The 27,627-nt window shown below is 40.2% G+C and overlaps 1 protein-coding gene across 2 annotated transcripts; it reads left to right on the top strand.

Moving 5' to 3' along the window:
• The first annotated feature begins 796 nt into the window (after positions 1–796).
• inpp5b (inositol polyphosphate-5-phosphatase B) lies at positions 797–27,411 on the top strand. 2 transcript variants are annotated; one of them, XM_034102689.2, is made up of 22 exons: positions 797–1,772; positions 2,920–3,017; positions 3,156–3,185; positions 3,284–3,394; positions 5,846–5,989; positions 12,844–12,937; positions 14,549–14,719; positions 17,458–17,559; positions 17,766–17,880; positions 18,922–19,038; positions 20,775–20,962; positions 21,177–21,288; positions 21,364–21,473; positions 22,446–22,581; positions 22,815–22,925; positions 23,132–23,297; positions 24,232–24,467; positions 24,643–24,750; positions 25,117–25,201; positions 25,498–25,625; positions 25,737–25,848; positions 26,968–27,411. In XM_034102689.2, exons 2-22 carry the CDS (start codon positions 2,945–2,947, stop codon positions 27,063–27,065), a joined length of 2,547 nt encoding a protein of 848 aa, XP_033958580.1. In that variant the 5' UTR covers positions 797–1,772; positions 2,920–2,944; the 3' UTR covers positions 27,066–27,411. The 2 variants fall into 2 exon arrangements, with proteins under 2 accessions (XP_033958580.1, XP_033958581.1); XM_034102690.2 differs by lacking the exons at positions 797–1,772; positions 2,920–3,017; positions 3,156–3,185; positions 3,284–3,394; positions 5,846–5,989 and adding an exon at positions 7,110–7,224.
• The last annotated feature ends 216 nt before the right edge of the window (positions 27,412–27,627 follow it).

The following is a 27,627-nucleotide window of genomic DNA, read 5'->3' on the forward strand; positions in this document are numbered from 1 at the left end:
GATTCCTGGTGTTAAAGTGGTGTGACGTAACTAAGTGGATTTACCTCTACTTTTATATAGTTACTGATGAATGTTAAGCGTAAGGTTTTACATAAAAAAACAAGATAGGGGATGAGCTGATCAAACAATACAATCCTTTTTTTTATTGTCAGTCAGTCTTATTTATGTTTCTTTTTTTAAATCTCCTTTATGTTAGTCCTCCAAAAAGACGGCCATTTGCAAATACAAAAAGTTCACTATTGTACTAAAAACTACATTTAACTCAAAATAAAAGTATATTTCCTATTTTATACTGAAAATATGTAATACAAGTTGTTTGCCTTTAAAACTATAAATCCATTTAAACCAATTTGACCTGATGGATCATAAAACCTCAGAAAAACATTGACAAAACTCTGTTTGTTGGGTTGTATCTGCTTCATAGTGAGACATAATCCGGTTATGATGAAACGCTTGAGGCCTAATCCAAATAGTTGATGACAGCCCAGATGTGACGTCAGAGCACTGATCCTGAACCAGTGCGTGGCAGCAGACTGGGCCGGACCAGCAGGAAGAAGAACACATCTGGATTTGAAGGGAATAATGTCGGATTACACGAGGCTCCTGAAGTGTCTCTCTTCCTGCTGTGCATTTACAGAGAAATAGCTCGAGTTTCTCGAAGCTCCACCGCGGATTTACGAGTGTGGGAAGTGTGGAGGCAGGAGTTGACACGCAAATCTTCACCATGGATCAATCCGTCGCAATTCAAGAAACTTTGGAAAGGAAAGAAAACTGCATTATAGTATCCTTTGCGAAGTTCCCGTGCTGTTTTATGGATTTTAAACACTTCAAATGAAGGATTTCCTGCTTCAAATTGAATTGAAAGAATATCAGAGCTCTGGGAGAGGCTTGTCAGATTAGGGCGCTGCCACTCGGTTAACATCTATTTATAGTTGGCCACAACCTCACTGTGATTTCAATCCGGGCTGTGCATTCACACTGTACGATGTTATAGTGTGTGTGGGTTTAGTTGGGTGTGATTTCCCAGGGATTTGTGCCAATGTATGTAGTGAGACCTTTCAGCCACAAGATGGCACTTTGTTTCACCAGCTGCTGCGTTTCATAATGTAAAGATAGTGGTGAAGCAAGTAGGGGTAGTAATTTACTTTCAGTAAACCTACAAAATAATTATTAAAAATGACTCATGACAAGTCAAATGTAATGGATTCATACATTTGATGAAGTCCTTGTATTATCATGAATATTATCAAAAATTAAAAGTACTTTTTTGCAGCAGAAAATGCTATATTCCGCTTTTTGATTATTATTAATAAGCACAAACATGTAAGCAGCAATGTAATGCTGCATCTGGTGGAGGGGAAGCTAACCGTAACAATTTTCTTTAGAAGTCAAACTTCACCGATCTTTTATAAACTGTTGATGTAATATGTAAATGATCATTTGCAAAGTAACTACAGCCATCAGATAAAAAGTGCGGTTAAAAAGTACAATATTTCTCTATGAAAATTAAGGAATAAGTATGAAATGGAAATACTCAATTAAAAGCACCACTTACTGTAAGAAAACACATTTAAAATGTTTGCCACTGTACAGAAAGAAATTAGTGAAAACCAGAAATATTAAATATTAAAGGTGCCACTGAAGAAACACAAGAACATGTTTCCACATTATCCTTAACTAAACTGTAAACATGCTGTCCAATGCGATGTCTTCTTTGATAACGGTACAGAGAGCAGACTGCTGGGATTGGTGGAGTCTACAAAAGAGCATGCGTAAGTCTTAAAAATATATGGTGCCCATTAGCTGCAATATGGCTCCTGTATATTATTCAAAATCATGTAGGCTAATTGTGTAAGGAGAGGGAGTGACTATCATGCAATCAACAACACAAACTGACACTAGGACTGCTCGATTATGGCAAAAATCATAATCTCGATTATTTGGGTCAATAATTGATATCACGATTATTAAAAACGATTATCCATTTACTTTGAAAACATCAATTTATTGGAGAAAAAAAATGTGAACAGTATGTTTTTAACAGTTGATTACCCTGAACCAGGGGTGTCATACTAAAATACACAGTGGGCCAAAATAAATAAATCTGTACTAGTCGAGGGCCGGACTGGTTCAATGTTTATTGCAAAACTGAAATTAACTTATTGCACATATTAAACCTGGAACTAACAAAGCTTAAATTATTGCCTATAAAAACAACATTAAACATAAAATAATCAGTTGCATTCATTTCTTATGGCTCTATCTGCATAGTCATTTCTTATGATTACATTTTCCCACAGGCCAACAACAGCTTAACAAAAACAATTTCCCTCAAAGAAAAACCAAATATGCCCAGAAGGAAACATCCATGTAAACTCAGTGTGCTGCTCTGTGATGCTAGTTCAAGCCAGATACTTGGCATCTCATCTTGGGTGCAAGTTCATCGATGTTTGGGCTCTGAGCTGAGGAACCCCTCAGGATTGAGTGAAGGCGTGCTATATACCGGCGTGCCAGATCTAATAGTAATTAGAAATTATCCTGCGGGCCGAAATTAAATCCACCATGTGCTTTAAACTTTAAGTATAATTCAACTGAAAAACCAATAAAAAAAAAAATGTAATAATAATAATACAAAATAATCGTTTTATTTCAATTACGTTGTTCTCGTAATCATTGCAAGCCATAATCGTGATTGCGATTAAAATACGATTAATTGAGCAGCCCTAACTGACACAATGACCAGTGAGTTGCATCAGCCTCTATAACAAACTGATATATGAAAAGGGAAGCATTTATTGCCACGTCGCAAGCCTGTACTGAAGTGGTTTTAATTGCATTCTAATAAAGGTGTCTTTTTATCTTGTCCACCCCTGCATGTGCATCACACTGCCATATAATTCCTGTTGTCATATTTTGTAGAATCTTTATTTATACCCATCGAAGGATGGCTATTACTGCTGATGACGTGTCGCTGGAGGACATCATACCCATCTCCCTCGACTTTGCTGTTGTGGAGGGTGAGCTGCTTCTCTATGTCGTACCTTATTGCAGATAATAATGCGTTCTCTAAATAGCTATGGGCTCTAGTGATATAATTACAGTCGTTTCTCAGACGTGCCCTCGCACACATTTCTCACCCTTCACTCTTTTTCTAGTTTCTTCACCAGAGGAACTTGCGGTCGTGGGTGAGTCCATTTTGCTTAATCATAATGTGCTAAATTACTGATCCACAGAAGGAAACTGAACATGGTATTTACTCCTTTGTTCTTCATCTGATTTCTAGGTGCTGATACTAGAGTGAGAGTAAGCTACCAGGAGGAGGAATTAGAGCTCCGACTTCCTTTTGGGTCCCACTCCCGGCTCTTCCTGAGTGAGGTCAACAGGGCGTGGAGTGGTAGGTCAGCCCTCAGAGATGTGGGATATTTTCACAGGATGTCCTGCTGTAATTGCTTCAAAGCCGTTGAAAATATCCATGAAGTTCTTGTAAATGTAAAAAAAAAAAAATGTCCTGATTCTGTACAAATAGTACATTTACGTGAACCCTCCCCTTTTTGCATACATTTGGGTTTGGTGGTTCATATTTTAAGATTTTATTTTCGAAACAATGTATTAATAAATGTTATTTCTATAGCGCTTTTCTTAAACCCAAAGACGCTTTACATTTGGGAGGGAGGGTAGACAAACAAAACAAAAACAAAAACAAACAAAACAACACAAAACAGAAAAGCAGTCAGGGGGAAGTTGGTTGAGAGGGGGGGGGGCATTGTAATAATAATAATAATAATGAGTTCCATTTATAAAGCACTTCATATTTGAATGCAAATCCCGAAGTGCTACAAGTAGTGAGCATGAACAGTATAAATAAACATTACACAACACGGTAGAATTAATTAAAAAGCAATAAAAAAAATTCAAATAAATAAAAAAAAAAAAAAAGTCTAGGCAAAGGCTCTTTTGAAGAGATGGGTTTTGAGGCCTTTTTTAAAAGCCTCCACGGTCTGTGGTGCTCTCATTTGGTCGGGGAGAGCATTCCACAGGCTGGGAGCAGCCGAGCAGAAGGCCCGGTCTCCCATAGTACGGAGCTTAGTCCTGGGGGGTTTGAGGAAATTGGAGTTGCTGGAACGGGTGGTCCGCAAGGAGGTAAGGGGGGTGAGGAGTTCCTTGAGGTAGGGAGGGGCAGTTCCATGGACACACTGGTGGGTGAGGACGGAGACCTTGAATTCGATCCTCAGTTCCACGGGTAGCCAGTGTAGTGCTTTAAGGATGGGGGTGATGTGATCATATTTGCGCACCCTCATCAGGATCCTAGCAGCGCTGTTCTGGATGTATTGGAGCTTCTGGATGCTTTTGTTAGGGATCCCGATGAGGAGTGCATTGCAGTAATCCAGCCTGGAGGAGACAAAGGCATGGACCAGCTTTTCGGCATCAGACAGAGTGAGTGTGGGGCGGAGTTTGGCGATGTTCCTGAGGTGGTAAAAGGAGTTCTTGCACAGCTGTTTAATGTGGGGCTCAAAGGTCAGATGGGCGTCCATTTTCACACCCAGGTTGGTGACTATTGAGGAGAGGGTAATGTCCTGGCCGGAGAAGGTGATGGTGGTGATGGTGGATGACCGAACCTGGTGTGGGGTGCCAACTATAATGGCTTCGGTCTTGGAGCTGTTGAGTTTCAGGAAGTTTTGCTTCATCCACGCCTGTATCTCCTCCAGGCAGGCAGTGAGTGTGGGTGAAGGCAGGGCTGCAGAGGAGGTAGGGTTGATCCTGAGGTACAGTTGGGTGTCATCAGCGTAACAATGGAATGATACTCCATGTCGGCTGATGATAGAGCCAAGGGGGAGCATGTAGAGTGTGAAGAGGGTGGGGCCGAGAACTGATCCTTGAGGGACACCACGGGTGATGTTGTGAGTGAAGAAGTACAAATAATCTGCTCTGACCATCTGTTTAGAGGAAACCTGCTCAGCCAGTCTTCATCTGCCCCGTGTGGACATTGTGTTATATAAAACCTGTATTTAAAGTTTATTGGAAAAAACATTTAAAAGCGGTACACAGAAATATGTCTGAGACGGATGATAACTTGAACTTGTGCCAATTTTAGAAGCACTAACAGGTTTGGTTACTTCATCTGTCAGTTACTTTATGTTGGACATGACACATGGCTGACAAAAAAGACAAAGATGCTGACAAAGAGAGAAGAGGTGGAGTCTGGATGGTGTGTGTAGCATTTGTTGGCAATGGCAGAAAATGAGAACAGTTTAAACAGAACATGTACCTTTTTTTGTTATGCTTCTCTTGAACACCTTTTTCCTTTCTTTACTCTGTTCCTCTGAATGGAATTGGTTAGGCGGTTAACAGACAGGCTGTTTTCTTAGGGGAGTGTCACTTTTGCCACTAGCTCACTATTTTTCACAGTGGAAACTTCACATGAGCACAGAGGAAGACTGATTTGCTATTTGTGTGTTGTGGTGACCACACTGTGTTAATCTGGTGAGGCAGACCAGGGATGGAAATGTGAAATGACCTGACACCTGTTGTTCTTAAAAAAAAGAGTGTGGGAAGTGGTAAAGGTACGCAGATAAAAGCGTCCTGTAACTTGGATTTAAATGTTAATCATTAGAATACAAATTGGGGAAATGGTCTCACAACCTCAAAGTAAGACCCAGATGTAAGAGCAAGAAATATAAATGCTTTAAGTTGAGTAAATGAATAAACACTCTTGTTTAAACCATTAATTATTCGGTTGCTGTTGCTATACCTTCTGTACTTTAGCCTGAAAACAAAGCAGGAGTTCAGATATGGTTCTTGTTGTATTGTTCACTCACAAAGTGTCTCTATGTCTGTCTTTCTTTAGATGTTTGCAAGTCGACCACACAGGCACCCAGGTTCGAGTGGATCAGCAAGTACCACAAAAACACCAGAGGCCAGGGAGTTGTCAAACAGGCCCCCTCTCCCCTCGGCTCAACACTCACTCAACTCAACGAGCACAAGAAAACAGGTTTGTCATCTTGTTTTTATTTGCAGAATTTCATTTCCTATCAAACTTCAATTATTTGGAATAGGCCTGACAGTGCAGTGGATAACAGGAGATAGTTATTTGTATTACTTAAGTGCTTGCTCTTTTTTGGCATAGATAGCCTCACAGATAAAAGTCTATATCAAAGGGTTGCAAGATATCCCCGGCGGTTTTGCAAGTACCACTTCCCTTAAATGCAGTTGGCCCAACCTATGAGCTGTATGAGCTGACTCAAAGAGCCATGTGGAGAAAGACGATAGTCACACATTAAGTTAGATTTGTTTTAGCAGAAAATTCAGTTATCATGACTCCATTTAATTTAGCTATGGTGATAGTGAGCCAGCATGTAAAACAGCATAGCCGGGACAAAACTAAATGCAGTGCACTTATTATGAATGTTTAATAATTCGTTTTCTGCTATTACATGCTAACATTTCTTCCTGAAAAGTAAGTTATTAATTTCTGGATTATACAATAGGCCTTCCTACAACAACAAATCAAAAATACAACATAATGATTTGAGTTATAAGTAAAAAACAAAGCAGTTTATATAAGTAGGTTCTAAGGTTTTCATGTTGAAATGTGGCACAGACTAAACTGTAAAAAGGGAAGGGAGATTTTTTCCAGAACGTAGACAGCAAATTGTGCATTGTTTTTACAATTACAACATTAAGTTGCCAGGCAAAGTAAGTACCTTCTAACCATAAAGATATTAAATAATTTACACAAAAAAGGCAACCTCATGTAAAACATCTGCAACAATATTCCAAATAAGGACACCTTTATTGTTGTGAAATGTCTAATTTGTATGTGGAAAGTCCATTTCACACAATTTACATGCAATATGTATTTGCATGCTAGATTAGACCGATGCAGTTTATAAAGTGCATGATTATGATGCATATATAATAATGGAACAAAAACAAATCTAATGTTTATGATATGCAAATCTTATCATCAAGCTAGTCCTAAAAGACTGTACATGTGCATGAGTTTAACTTCCTGATGTGATGAAGTATTTTCCGGTCGCATTTTCTGCATAGTAGATTATTGTTTGTTCAGGCCATGGTCCAGCCTCCTGTGTCTCTGCAGTAGGGGAAGCTAAACTCCTCCTACAACGTTAGCATGGGCAGGTCTGACACAAAGTGGACATTGCTCTTCTGCTCAGAATGCGTGGGAGCGGTGCATGGAGATGTCTAGGATAATGAAAGACTCTGGTATGAAAACTATTCTTTACACTGTTGTTCGAGGTGCTGAAACGAAACGCCATCGGACTACTCTGAAGCATTCCGTCTATGCTAATTAACAAGCTTCCCAGCAAATGCTAACGAGTAGCATCGATGGTAGTTCGTCCTAATAAGCTAATTTGAGCCATATTAGTTTAAGAGCCAAGCGGAATATGAGTTCGTTTTTACCAGTTTCTATTATCTGTTTACTCGATATGAAGCTACCGGGAATGTTAGCCAGTGAAGGCGGTTGTTACATTCATAACTTAAGAGCTAATGCGGTTAAATGGTCATGTTGCTATGTGAAAATGACACACCTGTTGTGGTTGGTGGTGCAATAACGTGTTTTAGTGACACGGAATTGTGTCATTAAGTGAGTCGTTGTTTGTGTCGTGGTGCTTGTGCAGTGTGCTATTTAAATAGTTTGGTGATGGACTTTCTCTTGTGGCTCGTCCTCTAAGCTAACTTAAGCCAGCTCAAATCAGTTGTCTGTAAACTTTCTTCCTACTGCCCTTTCAATGAGAAGCAGGTTTTTTCATTACTGTCTACTCACACGTTAGACAAGTCTCTCTGTCATTCAGCTGCATATTATCCTAGCGTATAATTGACAAGATCAGGGGTGGAAGAAGTACTCAGATCGTGTACTTATGTAGGCTAAAAGTAGAAATTGTATGAATACTCTGTTAGAACAAGTCCTTAATTAAAACATGTAACTCAAGTTCAAAAGTATTGGCATCAACATTTACCAACAAAGTACCAACAGTAAAAGTACTCATTATGCAGATTTCAGAATAATATGTATTATATGTTTTGATTATGATTATTGATGTACTAATGTGTTGTTCAAGTTGGTAAAGGAGCAGCTAGTTTTAATCACGTTGTATGCTGCAGGGTAGCTTGTTGGGGTATAACTAAAGTCTTATTTAAGTGTTGATTATTGTACATAATTTGCAAAAGCAAAGTATTCAAAGGTACTACATAAATGTAGTGGAGTAAAAATACAATATGTACCTTTTGAATAGTAGGAGTGGAAGTACAAAGTAGCATACACTGGAAATACCTAAGTAAAGTACCTTAAAGTGTTACTCAAGTACAGTACTTCAGTGAATGTATTTTGATCAAAGATGAATGAGATGAGAAAAAATACAAAAAAGGTTAATCATCAGTGACATTACCTATAGTTTTAAATCATGAGGGGAAGTCATGCAAAGTTGAACTTTGTGCAGATGCAGTAAAGCTATGACTGTTTTAATACTGAGAAGCCTGAGGCCTGATACAATTTGACATTTATGCTGACTTGTGATCAGCCGCAGATAGAGTGTGAAATTGCAGTTGGTCGGACTTCATGCAACTTGCAGCTTGGTGGTTGAAAGTTTAGTAAAGCTCATTAGCTGTTAACGAACACTAAAGCATGAGCAGGAATGTAAAATATGCCTTAAAGGTCCCATGTCATGGCCATTTCTACTGATCATATTTCCATTGTTGAGGTATATTAGAATAGATTTATATTGTTCAATGTTCCAAACTCACATTGGTTTCTCAAACAGCATCTCTGTATAGTGTATTCACTCGCTGTCCTAAACGGCTTGTCAGTGTGCTCTGATTAGTCGGGACGTTGCGAGGCTCGTTGCTCACTGAGCTGGCTTACTGGTGTGGTTTCCGTGTCGCCGATACAGCGGGACAGCGCAAAACTCATCCTGAGCACACACAAACACTCACAGCCGAAGTAAAAACAATAAGTGTGGCTTGATATTGAGTAAGAAAAGGTTTATAAACGCTGTGAGAATGGGTAGAGCATTTCTCCGCCATCCCAACTCGTCTATTACCAACCTGTTAGTTGAAAATGTACGCTAAAGGTCCCCACCCCTCCTGGTGTGTGAAGTGCTCCACAAATTGGTCCATTTTGGTTCCGGGAACCACATGACGTCATGCGGGTCCCGGAAGAAACAAATGGAAAAAGAGAAATGTCCAACGAGGCGTTCTGGGGCAGCATATAGACAGGTATTTTCTGTGTTAGAGTTTTACTCGCTACACGGTGTACTTTGAGGGTTTTTGACTCTGCAGACCGTTTACATGCATAAAAACATGCATGACATGGGCCCTTTCAAATAACCCAAGCTACTTGCACTCAAAACCCTTGGGGGCCTTATTGAGGTTGCAAGAAACGGTGGTTATATTCAATAACAGAGTGCATGCAGCAGGGAACAGTCACTCACTAGACTAGTGTATTTAAAAACCCCAAAAGTTATATTCACGATCTGAGAGATTTTCTGATAATAACAACCATTTGTAAATTCAAGACAAGCCTCAAGATTTATATTATGTCTTATTTGCCAGCCAGTTTGTATTGTTTCATGTACTGTACTATGAGGTTAGCAACGCAAAAAGCAGAAGAGGATACACTTGGTCTATAATAGTTTATGGTTTAGCCAACAGGAGTCCTTGCAATCCAAGAGTTGGGGTTATTGATACTCATGATTTATTTGTTCATATTTTACCTGAGAACTCTTCAGTAAGACAGGTGTGTTTGGTGTGGGTGCATACGGAGATGTTCACCATCTGGATGAAGTATTGCACAGTCAAGTATTTCACAGTTTGCTGGCGATCAAACAACCGGCCATGTTCTTTCCCTTTCCCTTTTCAAGCAAATGCCAAAGATGCTGATTTGGAATAAAATGTCAAGCGTTCCCTCTAGGATTATAAAAGTGGTGCTTATTTTTGACCTTGCACACCCTAACCTTGTTTTGGTTCTCGATTGTCTTTTTTTCATTTTCACACCAAATGAAACAAAGAGCGTAAGCATTTCTGACACGTTGAAGTTTTCTCAGAACTTGAACACACAAGCCAACGCTTTTGTTTTTCGTAGTAAAGTTTGAATGATGAGAACGTCCCTTTTTTATTCTTGTTAGAAAAAGGCTCAGACTTGAGTGTTGCTCGACACAGCCTTGATGAAAAGCACACCTTTCTTACAGAAGTTGGGCTGATGGACAAAGCTTTGTCAGTCAGACTATTTTAACTTGAATTTGCATTCTTGAAAAGCATTTGTTAAAGGATTTTCCCAATAACCTTTGTTTCACATATTTATTTCCTTTCCCTTTTATGTATTTACCTCAGTGCCCTCGTTTTGTAAATTGTTGTATATTTATTTTAGCAATAGTACTGTTGATATCCATGTCTAGTCACTTAAAGTCAGTGTATTAGAGCCGCAGGGTTCTTAAGTTAAATGCAGGGTTCGTACGGGTGCTGGAAATCCTTGAAAATGCTTGAAATGTTATGAGGTGTTTGAAAGGTGCTTGAATTTTGGGAATGGTGCTTGAAATTGTAAATGCTTTACTTCGCTTTTTAGATTAAAAGTAAATAAAGAGGTCGGAGCGCTTAATTGCTTCGCTTTTACATACAACAGCTCCGCTCCGGCCTTCCCGCGCTATGCGTGTGACCTGCAGGTGTTTGTGTTACGTGTGACCTGGGCATTCTGATGAGAGTGATGGATGACTGTGTGCCAGGAGGTTGCAGTTTCAACGAGCGTTGGCTAGCAGAAGACAAATACAAGCCATGGCTAAGACGAGGGTCAAGCCCACGAGTAGCCTCCTGCCCTAAAAAAATAATTTCAGTTGTTCACGATGGGAGAGTCTGCGCTGACGAGCCACATGAAAGGTACGCCGTAGTAGAGCATTTTAGATTAGGCTAACGTTGCATGTTACGTTTGTTTAAGCTAACGTTAGCGAGCTGAATAGCGAACTCGATGAGGGATAATAATAATAATAATTGCAGGGGACAATCATTTCAGAGGAGCGTACCTATGTTACTATGTGCGTTACAGTCGCCATCCTGTGGTGTTCAGAGGATGAAGCACTCACGGCATTTCGTGTTATAGTCACGAAATATAATCTATTGATTCGACACAGAGCGATTTTGAAAGCAATGTATTTCTACTGGTAGTATGTTTCGTGCCTAAACCAAATGTGACTTGCGCTATCGAAATCAGTCACATTGACCCCGAAGACACATTTTCGTTTGTATTACTGGTCTCGGGGAAGCTCGCGAGTGTGTTTGTGTGTATTGTGTTTGTGTACCGGGGAAACACTTACAAGAAAAGTGTATAAAGTGAGTCATGTGAGTCATGCCAACTGGCGACATTCTATTATTTTCGTCATAGGAATCCCGGGCGAGGACCCATTGTTGACTTACCAGGAAATAATAACATGTCGAAATAATAACATGTCGAAATAATAACATGTCGATCGCCTCGTTTGTCGTTTACGTTCATCTTTTGCTATATCTGCCTTCCTACTTATACTTATACTGCAACAGCGGCTGTTGTTATGCTTCTAGCATTTACATGTAGAAAACCTAAAGCTTTACGAGAGCAGACGTCAGGGGAACTCAGATCATTGTGACAAAGATTGACATCAGGACACAGGTCAGAACTAGGGCTACAGGATGAACATGCACATTGCCCGATATCATCAGTAGTAATACAATCAGAGCACGGCCCAGAGCTAGCAGTGAGTCACAATGCCTAGTTTGTTTTGTGTGCACATTGCCAGTGGAATGTAGCGTAATCATCTTGTGTAGAGACCTCATAATCACACATGATAGTAGTGGCGGTTCACATTTGTTATACGCAGGAGGGGGTAGGGAGGCGGCAAATAACGCAAGGAAAAAGCAGTACAGTTTGGGATTAGCTATTGTTAGTCCAGTGAAGGTAGGAAGCAGCACTCACCCAGAGGTCAGCAGTCCTTGGTTGTCCAAGTCCTTGGTTGTTTATAGCATAAAGAACATCTGATTTAATGTGAGCTAGGGAACTAATCATTTGAGTATATAAATATGTAATTTACATCAGCTTGAAAATGCACCTTAAAAGTGTTTGAATTTGACTTTGGAAAAGGTGTAAGAACCCTGTAAATGTTGCTCACAAACTGGAAAGAGAGTCAAGCTGACTTTCAGTTTTCCAAATACAGTCATGTTATAAAAAGATTACCAACATAAAAGCCTGTTGTGTATCTCGTATTCTGGTCAGGTGCACTCTTAATGTGGCACGTTATAACTTCGTAGAGTTTAATTTCCTGCTCAGAAACCAGGGCTTCCCTTTCAGAGCAGCCAGCTGTGTTCCCTGCCAAGCTGCAGGAGACAGGGGCCATGCTGTCTCATACCTCACACCCGTCCATTAAATCAGCTACTTGGGATGCATTAACTGTAACCAACTGCAAAAGGCAGCTACAGTCGATTGACCACGACAATTTAAACCTGTCTTTGCCCTTTTATGGCCGAGTGATTATTAGTTAATGTTCTCCCGATCAGTTGAAAAATGTGTTTGCTCAGGGTTGAGTTCTTCTTTCTCATAAGAGTGATTCGTCCCAGGCTGTCAATACCTGGGGCTGAGTTTAAGATAATGTTGATGGGAAGGACTCCCTGCCGCTAGCACGACGCTTTGACAGTCTTAACTCGCAACCGGCAAAGAATATTGCAGTTTGGGATCAACGTGCAGGAAGTTCTGATGGACGAAAAAAGCTGTGCTCCAATGCTGACCTTTTATGTTAATGATCTGATAAACATTTGAAACCAATGAAAAAATGAATTTTCCTTTTCGCTCCTTCTCTTCCCGAACAGAGAAACCATCAGACCAAAAGGGATCTTTAGAAAGGGACAAAGGGTCTTCTAACAGTGGCACGCAGAAGTCCAGAGCATATTCCAACCAAGAGAGGTAAGGCCTTTTTATGTATTCACATGTGAGAGCGCTCAAGACAACATTTCTTTACACAACTATGTTTTTTTACATTATGGTTGACTCATATTATTATTATCTCCTCCATATTTACCTTTGTCCGCTACCACTGACTTCCTCTATACATCCATGGCCATTTCCCTGCTGGGATAGTCTTTAAAGCCTCTTTCAAAACGACTTTTCATTCACGCTCCCCTGAGTCCTGTCAGTGCTTGTATTTTTTTACATTTAATACAAGTACTTATAGAAACCCTTAATTTAAGGGGATCTGAGGCTGTGGCAGGCCTATACATGTTTATTTGCACAGTGCAGATACTCAGCAAATGTTAAACGAAAACGGTAATGGTCTTCTTTGGGTTCTTGTTTCCAATGTTTAAATTAAATATCTTCTGATTGACTCGTATGTTATTGGTATGACTTTGTTTTGAATCAGTGATGATGAGAGTTTGTTGGATTTAGTTCTTGCATTTTTTGAATTTGTTGAACAGAATGTGTCACTTTGCCTTGAATTAAGATCTGTCCCAACATGTTTTGCCTATTTTTGTATGTTTAAAAGTAGTGGGGAAACCTACCAGTTCTGCTTGGCAGGCGTTTTTTGGTTTCTTTGAAGGTACTTCAAAAAGTACTTCATCTTAATTCAGTGTGAAGTGCCTCCAAGTGTCCCATGTGTCCCATGTGTCCTGTTCTTTTGGACTGAGCGGGCCCCAGATCTCACATCCATATAAAGATCTTGGTATATTTCCATAATCCAAAATGTTTGCCCAGATTCTAATAGAGAGTTTATGTTTTAAAACGTGTTTATTTTCTTTACATAATCCATGTTTAGCTGTCTTCCTTGGTACATGACCTCCTGCTGTAGATCCGTGAATTGGGGACAAACTCAAAACCTTGCTCCATATCACAACTGGAGCTCAAACACTTCACATTGTGCCTCTATAATATTACTCAAAAAAGCTTAAAAGTTTACTTTTGAAGATTAAAGCCTTAAACTTATACTATGTTGTTAGTAAGTGAAGTATGAGTGTGTAACAAAGCAGAATTTTGTTGATTTGATCACTTACCCCAACCAGTTTTACCACACACACTGCGTACTTGCCTGGCAGCTGCTGAAGATGAGTTTAATTTATTTAAAGTTGTCAAAGTGCAAATTTGCTCACTTCAGTACCTGGAAACTATTGCTGACACTTTTAAGATGCTTTTATATGCTTATGTAAGATGGATTTTAGTTGCAGCTTTTCCCTGGAAGATTACAGGGTTGGGTCCCATTACATTTCTTCCTCACCCCTCAGCTTCATTCCACATTGGCAACATGGAAATAGAGCTTTACTTCATAGATTGAGTTCTTTTTATCACTGCGAGGCTCTACTGTACATTAGTCTGGAGCAGAGTGAAATGCTTTCTGCTTTGTCATGATTTTATTTCCAGCTTTTTAGGGAAGCTATTGCTTGATGCAGTAAGGTTTGCATGTAACTGTTCACATTAGGGTACGTGAGATGACAGCAGCCTGATAATATTCCCCTGTTTCTATCTTGGTCTGTCTCAGCTCCGCGCCTCACTGTTCTCTTCTCTCTCTTCTCTCCTGGTGTTCAGTCAGGGCCTCTCCAGTCGGGAGGACCGGGATGACCTGGTGCGCTCCTCCAGCCACACCACGTCCAACAAAGCACAGATACTCGCCATGCCGCAGTTCGGCCTGCGCGACAACCTCATCAAGTGTGAGCTGATGAAGAATGAGGACATTTACACTTACCTACAGAACTTCAGGTAATTTAACAACTTGTTTTGAATGTGTTGCATAAACATACATGTGCTTGGTTCAGGCATGTGGGTGGAATGTGTGCCTAATGTTTACTTGCACACAAGACTTTAGCAAAGAATAAACAACAATTATAGATTTAATTGGAATGAAACAAGGAATCTTAGAGACGTTTTAAACTCTGTTATAACTCAATAGGGGCATACTGTATAAATGCTATTTAATGTAAAAGGTAAGAGCTGGGAATATCAAGGAGCCGTTTGTGTGGCGTTGGCAGCATGTCGGCTCAGTGGGTGATGCCCAGAAGTTTCCATGTCTTGTTCCAACATTGCTTTCTGGGTGTAATTTGCATGCTGGGTACACGTTTCCCCTGGCTGTTTTGATTTCCTCCCACACACCAGACATGAAGCTCATGATAATTGTGGTCTTTAAATTGTGTGTATGTGTGAACCTGAATGTGCTTGTGTTAGACAAGTGAGTGTGTTGCAACATCTCTGATACCTCATTCACACCAACGGTGTTTCAGGGCCGGTTCGGAGCTGGAGCTTGAAAAGCACCCGGTTTTCCTGTTCACACCGCAGCGGAGCAGCCTCTTGGCTCCGGAATCCGGTTCGTTTCAAGCACCAAAAAATTGTCCGGCGAGAGCAAAAGCACCACATACGTCACGCTAACGTCGAGGCGGGGGCGGGGGCGGGATCAACTCCTGAACAACTACAAAAAGCCGGCGTTTTATCCAGTTTGTACACAACGATGGAGAAACTTAACAAGCAGCAGTGCTCCACTGAAGAGACCAGCTACCTTCTGGGAATCTGGTCTTCCGAAGAGGTACAGAGGAAGCTGGAGCACAATCGGCCATTGTTGTTGTTGTCGGTGTCAGCTGTGAGGGGTTTCTGCGCGGTTTGGCTTTATGAAGCAGGCACGCAAACGGTTACGTCATGACGCAAACGATGACGCAATGACGCAGCACCAGTCGGACTCTGGGCGGTGTGAAAAGAGCCGGAGCTAAACCGAAGAACCGGTTCTGATGAAAAGCTCTAGCACGGAGCTTGAACCAGAGTTGCGTTGGTGTGAATGAGGTGTAAGGTGCGTGTAGTGCTCCTGACCCCGCATGACCCTTAAGGCAATACACAGAAGGAATGACGCATTATGTGCCGTTTGTCTTATAATCCTGAAAAGTTTTTTAATCGGAAAAAGCTAAGTTTCTGACTTGACATTGTGCAATCATTGTGGAATCACGTGCAAGGCCTGCTTTCCTTATATTGCAGTACATACTGAAAATACAAATATGTACGTCATGAAAACAGTACTCCCTAGACTATGATATAAAACATCTTCAGCATCTTTCAAGCTAAGGGAGGTGCCATTTGGGCAGAAAGGGTTTTACTGTGCCATGGTAGTCAGCACAAAATAAAGAGCTCTTGCGCAGCAGTGTGAGCAGCAGCTGCCTGAACGTCAGAGAAGAGGGCTATTGAATGCAAGAAGGCTGATCTTTAATGTAGAGAATACATCTCAATGGGAAGGTAAATGAAAAGGTCACAATTTAGGTGCTTTTCCAAGTCCCTTATGTTTAAGTGAGGCTGCTCAGAGGTCTCTTTTTATTCTATTCTGTTTCCTTGCAGTGTAGACAGCTCCTCTGTTGAGCTGTTTATTAGTGCAAGTGTCTAGGTATAAACGTCTGAAATCAAAAGTGTTTATAACCGCTACTTACAAAAGGGCTGTGAAAAGTAGGATAGCAATTAGCAACACACATATTCTGACTGTTTCTCCTGGAAGACAATCATCGTGTTGCATTTGGTCGTACACAGGAAAAGGCACAGATAGCTCTGGCAACATTTAAAAAGAAAACCGAGATCTTCAAACCCTAGTTCCTTGTAGAAGTTGGTCTGAATGTTCTTTCATCATTCGTTTGAGAAAGTTACAGATATGGTTGCATCCAGCCATCAGACAGGGCTTTCGGAGCTGTTCACTTTTCCAACAAGCAGTTCTGACGTATAATAATATAAAAGTATAATTTCTTGAGATGAGCAATGCAGGAAAGCACCAAGGGGTATAAACAGAGATTGAGGTAATTGTTTCTCTATTTAAATCTCCCCTGATTTGAAATAAACAAGAGACAGGCTTTGCTACAATCCGTAACCATCTGGAGATTCAACTCAAAATAGTGTGCAATCAAACTGTGGCTTTGTATCCAGGGTGCCCGTTGGATCTTAAGTATTACAAGTTGATAAATCAATTTAGCGAAAATTAGGACTATTAAAAAGTATTAAACGGCATTTTCCAAGGTATTACATTTTGTAGCTTGTTTTCAATAAGTATATACATTGTCCAAAGAGGTTGTATTCTACAGTGTGCCTGAATGTAATCATGGCGTAGGTGTGTAGTGTGATTCTGTGTAGTTTATTATGGCATCCCGTTGGGTTTGACGTCATCTGAACAGGACATCACACGCTCACTGCTTGATAGCGCGAAGGTCCGTTAACATCGTTATGGGGAAATGCAAGTTTGCGTCCAAATGGTTGGAAGATAAGGAGGAAGGACAATCAATACTGAATATAGTGAATGTGAGGTAAAGAGTGTCGCCAATGTAACCGGTTAAAACTCAAAGTGGCGATGAGGCCTTAAAATGTATGGAAAGGGTCTTAAAAAAGGTCTTCAAAGGAATTACATTTGACTTCAGGACTCCTGCATATACCCTGGTATTCCTCTCCTTTGTGCTTACTTCTCACCCCTTCCCATTTTGTTTCAGTTTTTTTCTCGGCACATACAATGTGAACGGACAGACACCGAAGGAAAGCCTCTTTCCTTGGCTGCACTGCACTTCAGACCCTCCTGACATGTACTGCGTGGGGTAAGTCACATCCACCCTGCGGGAGAATAGCCTTTCAATTCTCCCCTTAATCCCATTACACTGACAGATACTGCTCACACCTCTGAATGTACCATTGAACTGGTGGACGTGCCCACAGCTCGGTGTTCAATCCTGCCTACGTTTCAGTTTGCTACTTTCATGTGAAACAGTTTCAAGAGTAACAAAAACGTTGTCCTTCTTGATAGTTTTCAGGAGCTTGACCTCAGCAAAGAGGCTTTCTTCTTCAACGACACTCCCAAAGAGCTGGAGTGGACGAAGGCCGTGTCCGAGGCCTTGCATCCAGATGCCAAGTATGCCTTAGTAAGAAAAACCTTTTTTAAATTCATTTTTATCCTTCCTGAAATATTTGTATAGTTATTTCTATTGATACTCAATGTCACTGAGAGATTGCTCAACCGGGTAAAACTAGTTTAAACTTGTGCACTCAACAACAACGGCGGTATTTACTTGCAATACCATTTGTTTACAACAAAAACAATAGTGTATGCATGGCTACTCGGTCAAAGACTGTGTGCTCACCCCAGCCCCAATCACTGCCGCCTGGTGAGCTCACTTGTATCACCTCTTGAACCAATACTCCATCCAAAAAGCAACAACAACATATACGTATTGTTATGGTAGAAGAGTTATTAACCACACCTTTTTAGACTGGGACTGTATATATTTGCTCCAAAGCTTGTTAGACCTTTCTTACAATGTGCGCTGGTAACATATGTTTTCTTTGATTGTGTTACAAGGAACTGGCAGATGGCTCATGCAGCCTGTGGCTTTAGTAACTGCTTAAATTAACAGTGTACCATTAGATTATGCAGAATGTTAGACAGGAGCTTAGTAAAGCCTTGTCATTTCATCTACTTCCCTTTTCTCAGAGTGCTGAATCTCGCTTTTAGCTTCCTCCTTTCTTGGCCATTACAGGATGTCTTTCAGTCACGTAGGGTGTCTAAAGACAACATTTCTTCATTCACTCTCAATGCTCTAAATGAAGGATGCATGGCTGATCTGTAACTGACACTGTATAGTTCAGGAAGCCAAAGAAATGGCTTTTTACCTTCAAGTTTGAATTATGATTTGTCTAGGTTTGACAGGGAGGGAGGCTTACCAAACTGTGTGCTTCCCCCTATGCACGGCTGCTTCGATTCTGAGAAGTGCCGTTTGTTTCTGTTTTCTGCAGATAAGATTAAGATGCTGATTTAAGCAGCAAACTGTATTCCAGCACTTGCCTTGTTTGGCTCTACTGCCTGCGCATTAAAGGAAATTACCCAGCAAAGTCTGCATTTCAATGTGCATATGTTCCCTTTCCTGTATAAAAATGACATTGTTGCTTGTACTCATCTTCTCCAGGTGAAGTTGGTGCGTCTGGTCGGCATCATGCTGATCTTCTATGTGAAGAAGGAACATGCGGCGTTCATCTCTGACGTGGAGGCTGAGACAGTAGGCACAGGCATCATGGGGAGGATGGTAAGGACTGCATTTGAAGGGCTTATTCTTTAAGGTCTCCATGTTGTGAATATTATAATATTTACATTCCGATCTGGGAGTTGTTGAGCAGCTATGATCCAAGAGAGTCCATGCTTCAGGTGTCCCTCATCTCCATCTCTTTCCCCTGTTGCTGCTGATTGAATCACTTTTATCTTCATCAGAGATTTCATAAAAAGCTTTTTATTCTTGGAGACTTTCAAACCAAGTTTCAATATCAGTTTTAGTAACTTCCCTGGTTTTGTCTTCATGAAAAGGTCTTCCATTGCCATTGCCATATAAATGCATTAGTTATAACCAGTGTTTCCGCCAGACCAGGGCTGAGAGGGCGTCCACCCCGAGCGCGGGAGGTGTGACGTCACGTCATGTCACGTGACTTGAATTTTGACTTGAGACGTCCCTTTATAGATGCTATCTCTTTACGTATTAGTGATGGGAATCATTTGGCTCGGCTCACTAAGAAGAGCCGGCTCTTTCGGCTCCCAAACTACGCCCTCGGCTCGAGTTCAGGGCGTTCCGAGCTGAATAGAGAGGCGAAGTCCCTCCCCTTCCGGGGGAGCTCCATGGGACCTTATTTCGGAAAAATCATGCATTGAAGTCAATGGAGAGAGAAAGATTATCTTTTGATCCCGTTTGAATTGTGCCACGAATTACACATATGATGTTTGTCAAAAAAATACAAATGTGTTGTAAAACTGTGGAGTAACACATTGTTTTGTGTGAAGCTCTCAATGAACTACAACTCTGGTCTCGCACCACACACCAAGGCGGCCGTCACGTTGGCACATTTTACTCCTTTCTTTCAGAATGAGGCGAAAAGTATTAAAAGAGGTGAAAATCACTCCAAGTCTGGGCACGTTGAGAGCTGTGCATACACACAAGGGGAGTTAGTCGGTTCCGTAAGAGCCAGCATGCGGGACCGGGACTCTGGGATTTGTAGTCTTTCTAGTTGGGTATTTTTCATAGTCTTATATTTCAACAGTTTTAAGACAAACTGTGACTTTTTTGACGTGGAAATGATTTTTTAAGATTGACAAACATCATATGTGTAATTCATGGCACAATTCAAACGGGATCGAAAGATACGTTTACTCTCTCCTCTGACTTCAATACATTATTTTTCAGAAATAAGGTCTAATGGGGCGGAAGTAGATGGGCGGGACTTCGCCTCTCTATAAGGGCGTCAAATGATGGCATGACGCCACCCTGGCGGAAACGCTGGTTATAACACACAAGTAGTGTGGCAATCCTATCAACAGTAGCTTCACACTTTAACACCAGGTTATTCAAGCAAACGTGCGAAGCAGAGAACAAACATTGGGATAATACAATGACTGTGTTGTTTCTCTGCAGCTAATTAGCACTCTTTATTCTGCTGTAATGACAAACATTCAAATCTTGTCTGCTTCCTCCGTTTACCTGTTTGCATACACTTTAACTCCTCCTGCAGAATAGATATTGTTTTATGTGCGGCCATGCTTAGCAGTCCCTGCAGTGCAGAGCTGGCTGGTAACCAGTGAAACCTTTGTAATGTTGCGTTGCACCACACACCATCTAAAGCATGCCAAGTGTGCTTGATTTGGAATATAGAAAACTTAACTTCATAGAGACTAAAACATTGTGTTTGTCTAAATCATTTCTCAGGATTTAGATTATGTTGCTCACTTTATTCTGACTAAATGTCTCTTTCCCCCTCTAAATGTCTCATTTACCTGCAGGGAAATAAGGGTGCTGTGTCCATCCGTTTTCGCTTCCACAACTCTGATATCTGCGTGGTCAACTCTCACTTAGCTGCCCACATCGAAGAATACGAGAGACGTAATCAAGACTACAAGGACATCTGCAGTCGTCTCCAGTTTCGCCAGCTCGACCCCAATCAGCCTCCACTCACTATCATGAAGCACGAGTATGAAACCAATGAACTATTACAGACTTAGTGTCGTCATATGCATTAAATGTGATCATAAAAATGCTTTTGCTTTAAATCCACATATGTTTGTATACAAGTGTTAGAGTAGTATGTTATTTGTGTTGTAGTTGAATGAGATCTTTATATCCAACTGTGACAATTTTGTTATACATATTTAACTTTTATTAATGTCTGTCTCTCTGTTCCTCAGTGTGATTTTATGGATTGGGGACCTCAACTACAGGATCACTGAACTTGACGTCTCCAATGTGAAGGAGCTAATCAGCAACAAGGACTTTGAAACGCTGCACAATTATGATCAGGTAAGGTAAAGGAGGGTCTCTTTATTCATGTTTATCAGCAGTGTGCGATACTGACCGGCTCTCTATACTTCTCAGCTCAAGAGGCAGATCGATGAGGAGGCCGTGTTTGTTGGCTTTGTGGAGGGAGACATTGATTTCCAGCCCACCTATAAATATGACACCGGCTCTGACTTGTGGGATACAAGGTAAAGTGATATGAAGGTCTGACTGTAAATGGCAGAATGCATATGTATAGTAGAGAACATTTATCACAGATATGTTCATACATCTCTCCATTTGTAAGTTCCACCAATGTCTGTTTTTCTCTTTGTTAAAACCACTTTTATTCGAGTATTCACACAAAGATTGCCACTAGAGCAGTGTTTCTCAAACTTTTTCATACCAAGGACCACTTAACCAATAAAAAAACACTCGTGGACCACCTAACTCCACAAATATCCAAAAACACATCGTTTTTTTACAAATCGCCTGAAAATGGTACAAACAAGTGGCAACATGTGTGATGAAGGTGTTTATCTGGGCTATATCATGCAATCGAAAGTGAAACTTAAGCTCGCTCCATTGCGGATATATTCCCGCGAGAGTGCGAAAAACTTAAATAAATAAATGTATTTCAAATGTGAAATTGTACCAATATACTCACGGACCACTAGGGTCACTCACGGACCACCAGTGGTCCACGGACCACACTTTGAGAAGCACTGCACTAGAGGATCTCCCAGTGCCTATGATTGACATATGGGGTTCAGGGAGGAAAGCTGATATTGTAATGTAATGTAAATACAATACAAACGGGAAATAGCCTCTATATTTGCGCCCTGAAGCAATGTTAAAAAAAGTTAGCTTTACATGATTCCCCTGTTAAACATATTAAAGGGGTTTCTCACTTTAAATCTTAAAAAATCAACAACATAATGGGCCCAGGCAGGAATAACAAATCTTTTTGGCACCCTGTTTTTAGGCTCTTAAGATTATCAGTAACTGTGCCTCATAGCTCATTCAGGAGTATAGTTGTCTGGTACCTTTTACTATTTGTATGTGCAAATACACTTTAGAAAGTATGTAATGTTCACCGTATTGAGATACTTTAGTTTAGGTAATGCATAACGTTATAAACATGCTTGAGAATGAACACGTTTTGTTTCTTCTGCCTTTAGTGAAAAATGCCGCGTGCCAGCATGGTGTGACCGTATCCTGTACAGAGGGAAGAACATCGTGCAAAAGCATTATCAGAGTCACATGGCTCTGAAGACCAGTGACCATAAACCAGTCAGCTCCCTGCTCCAGATCGGGGTTAGTGATTCAGCCTTCTACGTTGTTTCATCTTCAATGTCTTTCATTTTGTTTCTGTGGTGAGATAGATGTGGAATCCATATGAAATCAATAAAATGTCGCTTAATAGGCTTTTATTTTTTTGCAAATGTCATATAGGGTATTTTTTGTATGACTTAAAGGTCATAAAACAGATATTTATGCTGCACTGTTACTCTGCCTCTTACAAGTCTGTTTTTGTACTGTTCCCACAGATTAAGAAAGTAAATCCTGATGACTATAAGAGGACCTTTGAAGAGATTGTACGCAACATAGACAAAATGGAGAATGAGTGTATTCCATCTGTAACCTTATCTAAGCGTGAGGTAAACATTTCACATCAATTCTCGTTTGATTACAGTGTAGTCAGGGCCTCTCTGATAAGCCCTGCACAATTCCTTTGACTCCTCAAGTAAACTACCACTAATGAATGTGTGTATTGATTAAGGGCTGTTATCCTAATGGATACAGTTACATTACATGGAGTAGACTTTTTCTCTCGTGCCTCATGAACCCTTTCCTCTTCTCTCAGTTTCACTTTACGGATCTGAAATACATGCAGCACCAGGCCGAAACTTTGAGCCTCTTCAATGACGGCCAGGTCCCGTGTCAGTTTGAGTTTATCCAGAAACCCAATGAGTCCACATACTGCAAGGCCTGGCTCACGGCCAACCCCTCCAAAGGCTTCCTCGCCAACGGTGAGTAGCACATAAGTACAGAGTTTCATCCCAGAGTCACATCTATTTTTCTGATCTACCATCTTTCAGTTTCCTGCCTTAAGGTTTGAGAAATGGTGACGTACTTTATGAGCTGTGAGGCCAGATCTCTTTGGTTTTGACTTACAATGGCAGGTTTTTGTCTTGCAAGATAAGTCATCACTAAATCAGGCATTTGGTGAAAAAAGTTTTAAATGCATTTTTTTTTCTCTGGATAAATGAAGCATATATTCTTTGCTTCTCATCTCTCTGAGTGTTGCTGTGCTGGGCGCATAAAAAAGGCGCTGGGTAAATACAGAGCTATGAAGTACAACTCAGTATTTCAATTATCCTGGAATCAGGAGATCGGTATGGTGGCTTTAGAGCAGGGGTGTCGAACTCAATTTCATCCCGGGCCACATCAGCATTATGGTTGCACTCAAAGGACCGGTTGTCATTTTAATGCTATATAAATATACATATGTAAATATATAATATATATTAAATAATGTATTATATTACATTGTTGGCCCTGCATTGGAATATTATCAGTTCTGGTAATATCTTCCTAAATAACTACGTCTGAAAGCAAAAGTCTAGGGCAAATAATTGAAAGTAAATATTCAACAATTACACCAATTGTATTGTATATTATATTCTTTGCAAGCTCTTGCGGGCCGCATAAAATTAGGTCGTGGGCCGGATTTGGCCCCCGGGCCTTGAGTTTGACACCCCTGCTTTAGAGGTTGTGGGTGAAACTCAAACATAATTTACTAAGATAAAGATTCTACGTGACAATTAACTTAAGTCTTGGTTATTTAATAGCATCTTATAAATGAAACCATTTGTGAAATGGCAAGAAATAAATGACTTTGGGCCAGTAGATTTCCCGTTTATTTTACCCTTTACATAAATGTGCATCTCTCTCGACCTCCAGGTGGGACTGTGGACATTGACTTTGAGGTTTTTGTAAACCGTTCAACCGCGCCTGAACTGAACTCTGGCCAGGAGCAGATTGAAGACATCCTGGTGCTCCACTTGGAGCGTGGAAAGGACTACTTCATTTCTATCTCAGGAAACTACCTGCCCAGCTGCTACGGTTCCTCCATCCATTCATTGTGTCAGCTGAAGGAGCCAATCCAGGACATGCCACAAGAGACTCTTCGAGAAATGGTTAGTGCTCCCGTGTCCAGAGCAGTGTCCTTGAACTATCTCTTCTCCATTCAGGGTTGTCTTATAGGCCACAGCATAGTAGTTTAAATGTATTGGCAGTGCATGTTTGATTTTAAACTGTTGAATCCATTTTGACTGAACTGTTTCTCTTTGATCGGTTTGTTTTTCACATCAGGCGGAGAAGTCTGGAGATGGGAACGCTGAAAACACAGAAAAGCCTCTAGACATTCCTAAAGAGCTGTGGATGATGGTGGATCACTTGTTCCGCAGTGCACTCAAACAGGTCAGAAAACAAAACAAAATGTTCTCCTTTTAATAAAATCAAAGAACACTATAGTCCGATTTGGTTCTTTTGGAGCATTTTTTTTGTATGCGGGATTATATCCTTAAATTGGATTATGTTATTATTATACAAAAAAGTTTTAAAGATTTTCTATGAGTCCACAAAAAATGTACAAAACAAATCGGAAGAAAAACTGATGCGTAGATCTTTGTTTTGAGTGGTCTTCATGTGGTCAATAGAATTCATCTTTATTTCTACTAACTAATTTAAACATACTATTTTCCTTTTAATCCTTTTAATTAAGTCTATTGCAGCTCCAATACACCTCAAAAACAAAGTTTGAATGTTTCTGTCCTCTATTTGCAGGAAGACATATTTCAGCAACCTGGGCTCCGGAGTGAATTTGCAGTGATAAGGGATTGCCTTGATACTGGCATACCAGATTCTCTTCGTATCCTTCAACACTGTTGCAGTCTATTGATTACTATCAATCGAAAAACAGCCTTGTGTATGTGTATTACATTTGAACAGTGTAGCACAAAAGGGACATGGGTACTTCTGCCAAATTTAAAGCACTTGCAGTTGCAACAGTATTTCTTACTGGGTTGTTTTCTTATTCATGGTGAGGCTGGACTTTTTAAACAAATGGAATGTAACAGTGTATTACACACTTTTTTTGCAGCTACAAATAAAAAAAAAATGCAGACTGCGCTAGTATTTTATCCTTGACTCTGTATTGTCGTGCAGCGGGCAGTAACCACTCGGTAGCAGAGGCCTTGCTTCTCTTCCTAGATGCCCTCCCGCAGCCTGTGGTTCCTTTCTCCTTTTACCAGCAGTGCCTAGAAAGCTGCTCCAATGCCAGTCAGTGTGAGAAAGTGAGTAAGACCTCATGTGGTTAATCTCTGATCACTATTTATCAATTACTATATGTTAAATTATGCAAGTAAATCATTATCCTTTTTAAAAGATGCTTTTTCTGTCTTCAGATCATTTCCATGCTACCTCAGTGCCATAAAAATGTGTTCAACTATTTAGCTGCCTTTCTCCGTGAGCTGTTGAAGAATTCCGCTAGCAATCGATTAGATGTCAGCATCTTGGGTAAGAAAAGGAAGCGGGTCGCATTTCAGTCTCTTTCACTTGTGCGTGTGTTATTTTTGAGCTGATGCCTTTTGCTTTAGTCAGCATGTTGAAAAAGTGAAATGAATGAAAATCCTGTTTTTAAAGGGGACCTATCATGCAAAATGCACTTTATGTCTTTTATACATCTATGTGTCCCCGGTGTGTCAGGGAACTCACGCAGCGTCAGAAAATAAAACCCTCTCTCTTTTCCTCCGTACCCAAATCTCTAAAAACGGAGCTGATCCAGATTTGCGTCCGATATGACGTAATATCGGAAATGTGGACCCACGGCACTATCACAAAGTTGCCATCAGAAACAATGCCCGACTGTTTTGGACGTAATATGGTCGGTGTTCACATTAGCATCGCTAACACTCAGAGCTAACCTGTACTGGAGAGCATGTGTGTGAAGAAGCAGGAAATATAAAGGAACTCACCTTGTGGTATAACCGGCAAGAGAGAAAGCCTTTGAGCTCCAGACTGTTTCAGAGAGAATCCTTGATAATCCATGATATGGCGTTTCATCACGGCAGTATTTAGTTTAGACAGTAGCTGCCGGGTCCCGCATGAGCTCAGCCCCCTCCTTTTTTATTTCTTATTTTTTAAAAGCTTTATACCCAAAATTAGCACTTTTGAAACAGGAAGTGAAATAGAGGGGTATGAGGCATGGCTAGAATGGGTGATCTGTTTGTTATTTTGAGCAAAACATTTCATAGACATGGTTTTTTATATATATCTGAGACCTATGCTATTGCCTAAAAATAGCATGATAGGTGCACTTTAATATTATGTTTTGATTATGACTCAAGGACTGTTTGCACTAAATATGTTTTAATACTTAATAGTAAAACAATTAGTTTCTGTTAAATAGAATGTACGTTTACCTAACCTACCCAAAATAACGGTTGATTATGAAATAAACTATAGAACAAAATTAAATGTTGCAACATACATATGATATTTTTATTTATTTATCTAATTAATAATGTATTACATCGACTTTCTTCATATCTCTCTCCACAAAAAAAAAGAATCACTGCTAATCAAGATATTATATTCTGGGATGCAATATGAATAATTGTTTTTCTTTCTGCATAGCCACCATTTTTGCCTCCTTGCTCCTGAAGTCGCCTACGAAGCAGGATTTTGCAGAAAAGAGGAAGACTCAGGAGTTCTTCCAGCACTTCCTGGCCTAAGGCTCCTCCTAGATGGAGGACTTCTCCTTCTTGCCCTTCACGCTGAAGCTGAACACTACAAATTGTACAGTCCCGTATTGAAATAACAATGGAATAATTTCTTATATTCTTAGATGGCTCTTTGTATAGATATATAGTATAATTATTGTAAGTGACGGGTCTTATCTGATATAAGCTTGTTTCACAGATGGAAATGTTTGTGATATGTTGGCACAAAGTAAAATGTATATCTGGCAAATCTGTAGAGACCTAACCTTTTTTTATTTGTATTTTTTATTTAAAAAATAATGTGTATTTGAATGTTTCTGATTTCAACAGCATATTGTTTTATATATAAAAATGTTGAAAGCAATGTCTCTGGTGATTTTTTCAGCAATAGAGAACACTAAAATAATAGGTTTAGTTATTTCTTAAGGTGTGTTTGTCTGAGGATACACTTCTCTAAATGTAGCCAATATAATCAAATTTGCCAAATAAAAAGTGAAAAGTCACATACAAATATATGCTTTAGTTAAACATTAGTAATGCTATTTTAATTTCCCATGATTCATCGTGAATCTGT

The sequence above is a fragment of the Pseudochaenichthys georgianus genome, chromosome 16 (assembly GCF_902827115.2).
Source record: "Pseudochaenichthys georgianus chromosome 16, fPseGeo1.2, whole genome shotgun sequence".
In the NCBI taxonomy this organism is placed as follows: domain Eukaryota; kingdom Metazoa; phylum Chordata; class Actinopteri; order Perciformes; family Channichthyidae; genus Pseudochaenichthys; species Pseudochaenichthys georgianus.

Excerpts from the sequence above, each read along its gene's own strand:
- inpp5b (XM_034102689.2), top strand. The coding sequence starts at position 2,945 with ATGGCTATTACTGCTGATGACGTGTCGCTGGAGGACATCATACCCATC. Across the intron at positions 3,018-3,155 it reads CGACTTTGCTGTTGTGGAGG|TTTCTTCACCAGAGGAACTT; the intron begins GTGAGCTGCTTC and ends CTCTTTTTCTAG. Across the intron at positions 3,395-5,845 it reads GGTCAACAGGGCGTGGAGTG|ATGTTTGCAAGTCGACCACA; the intron begins GTAGGTCAGCCC and ends GTCTTTCTTTAG.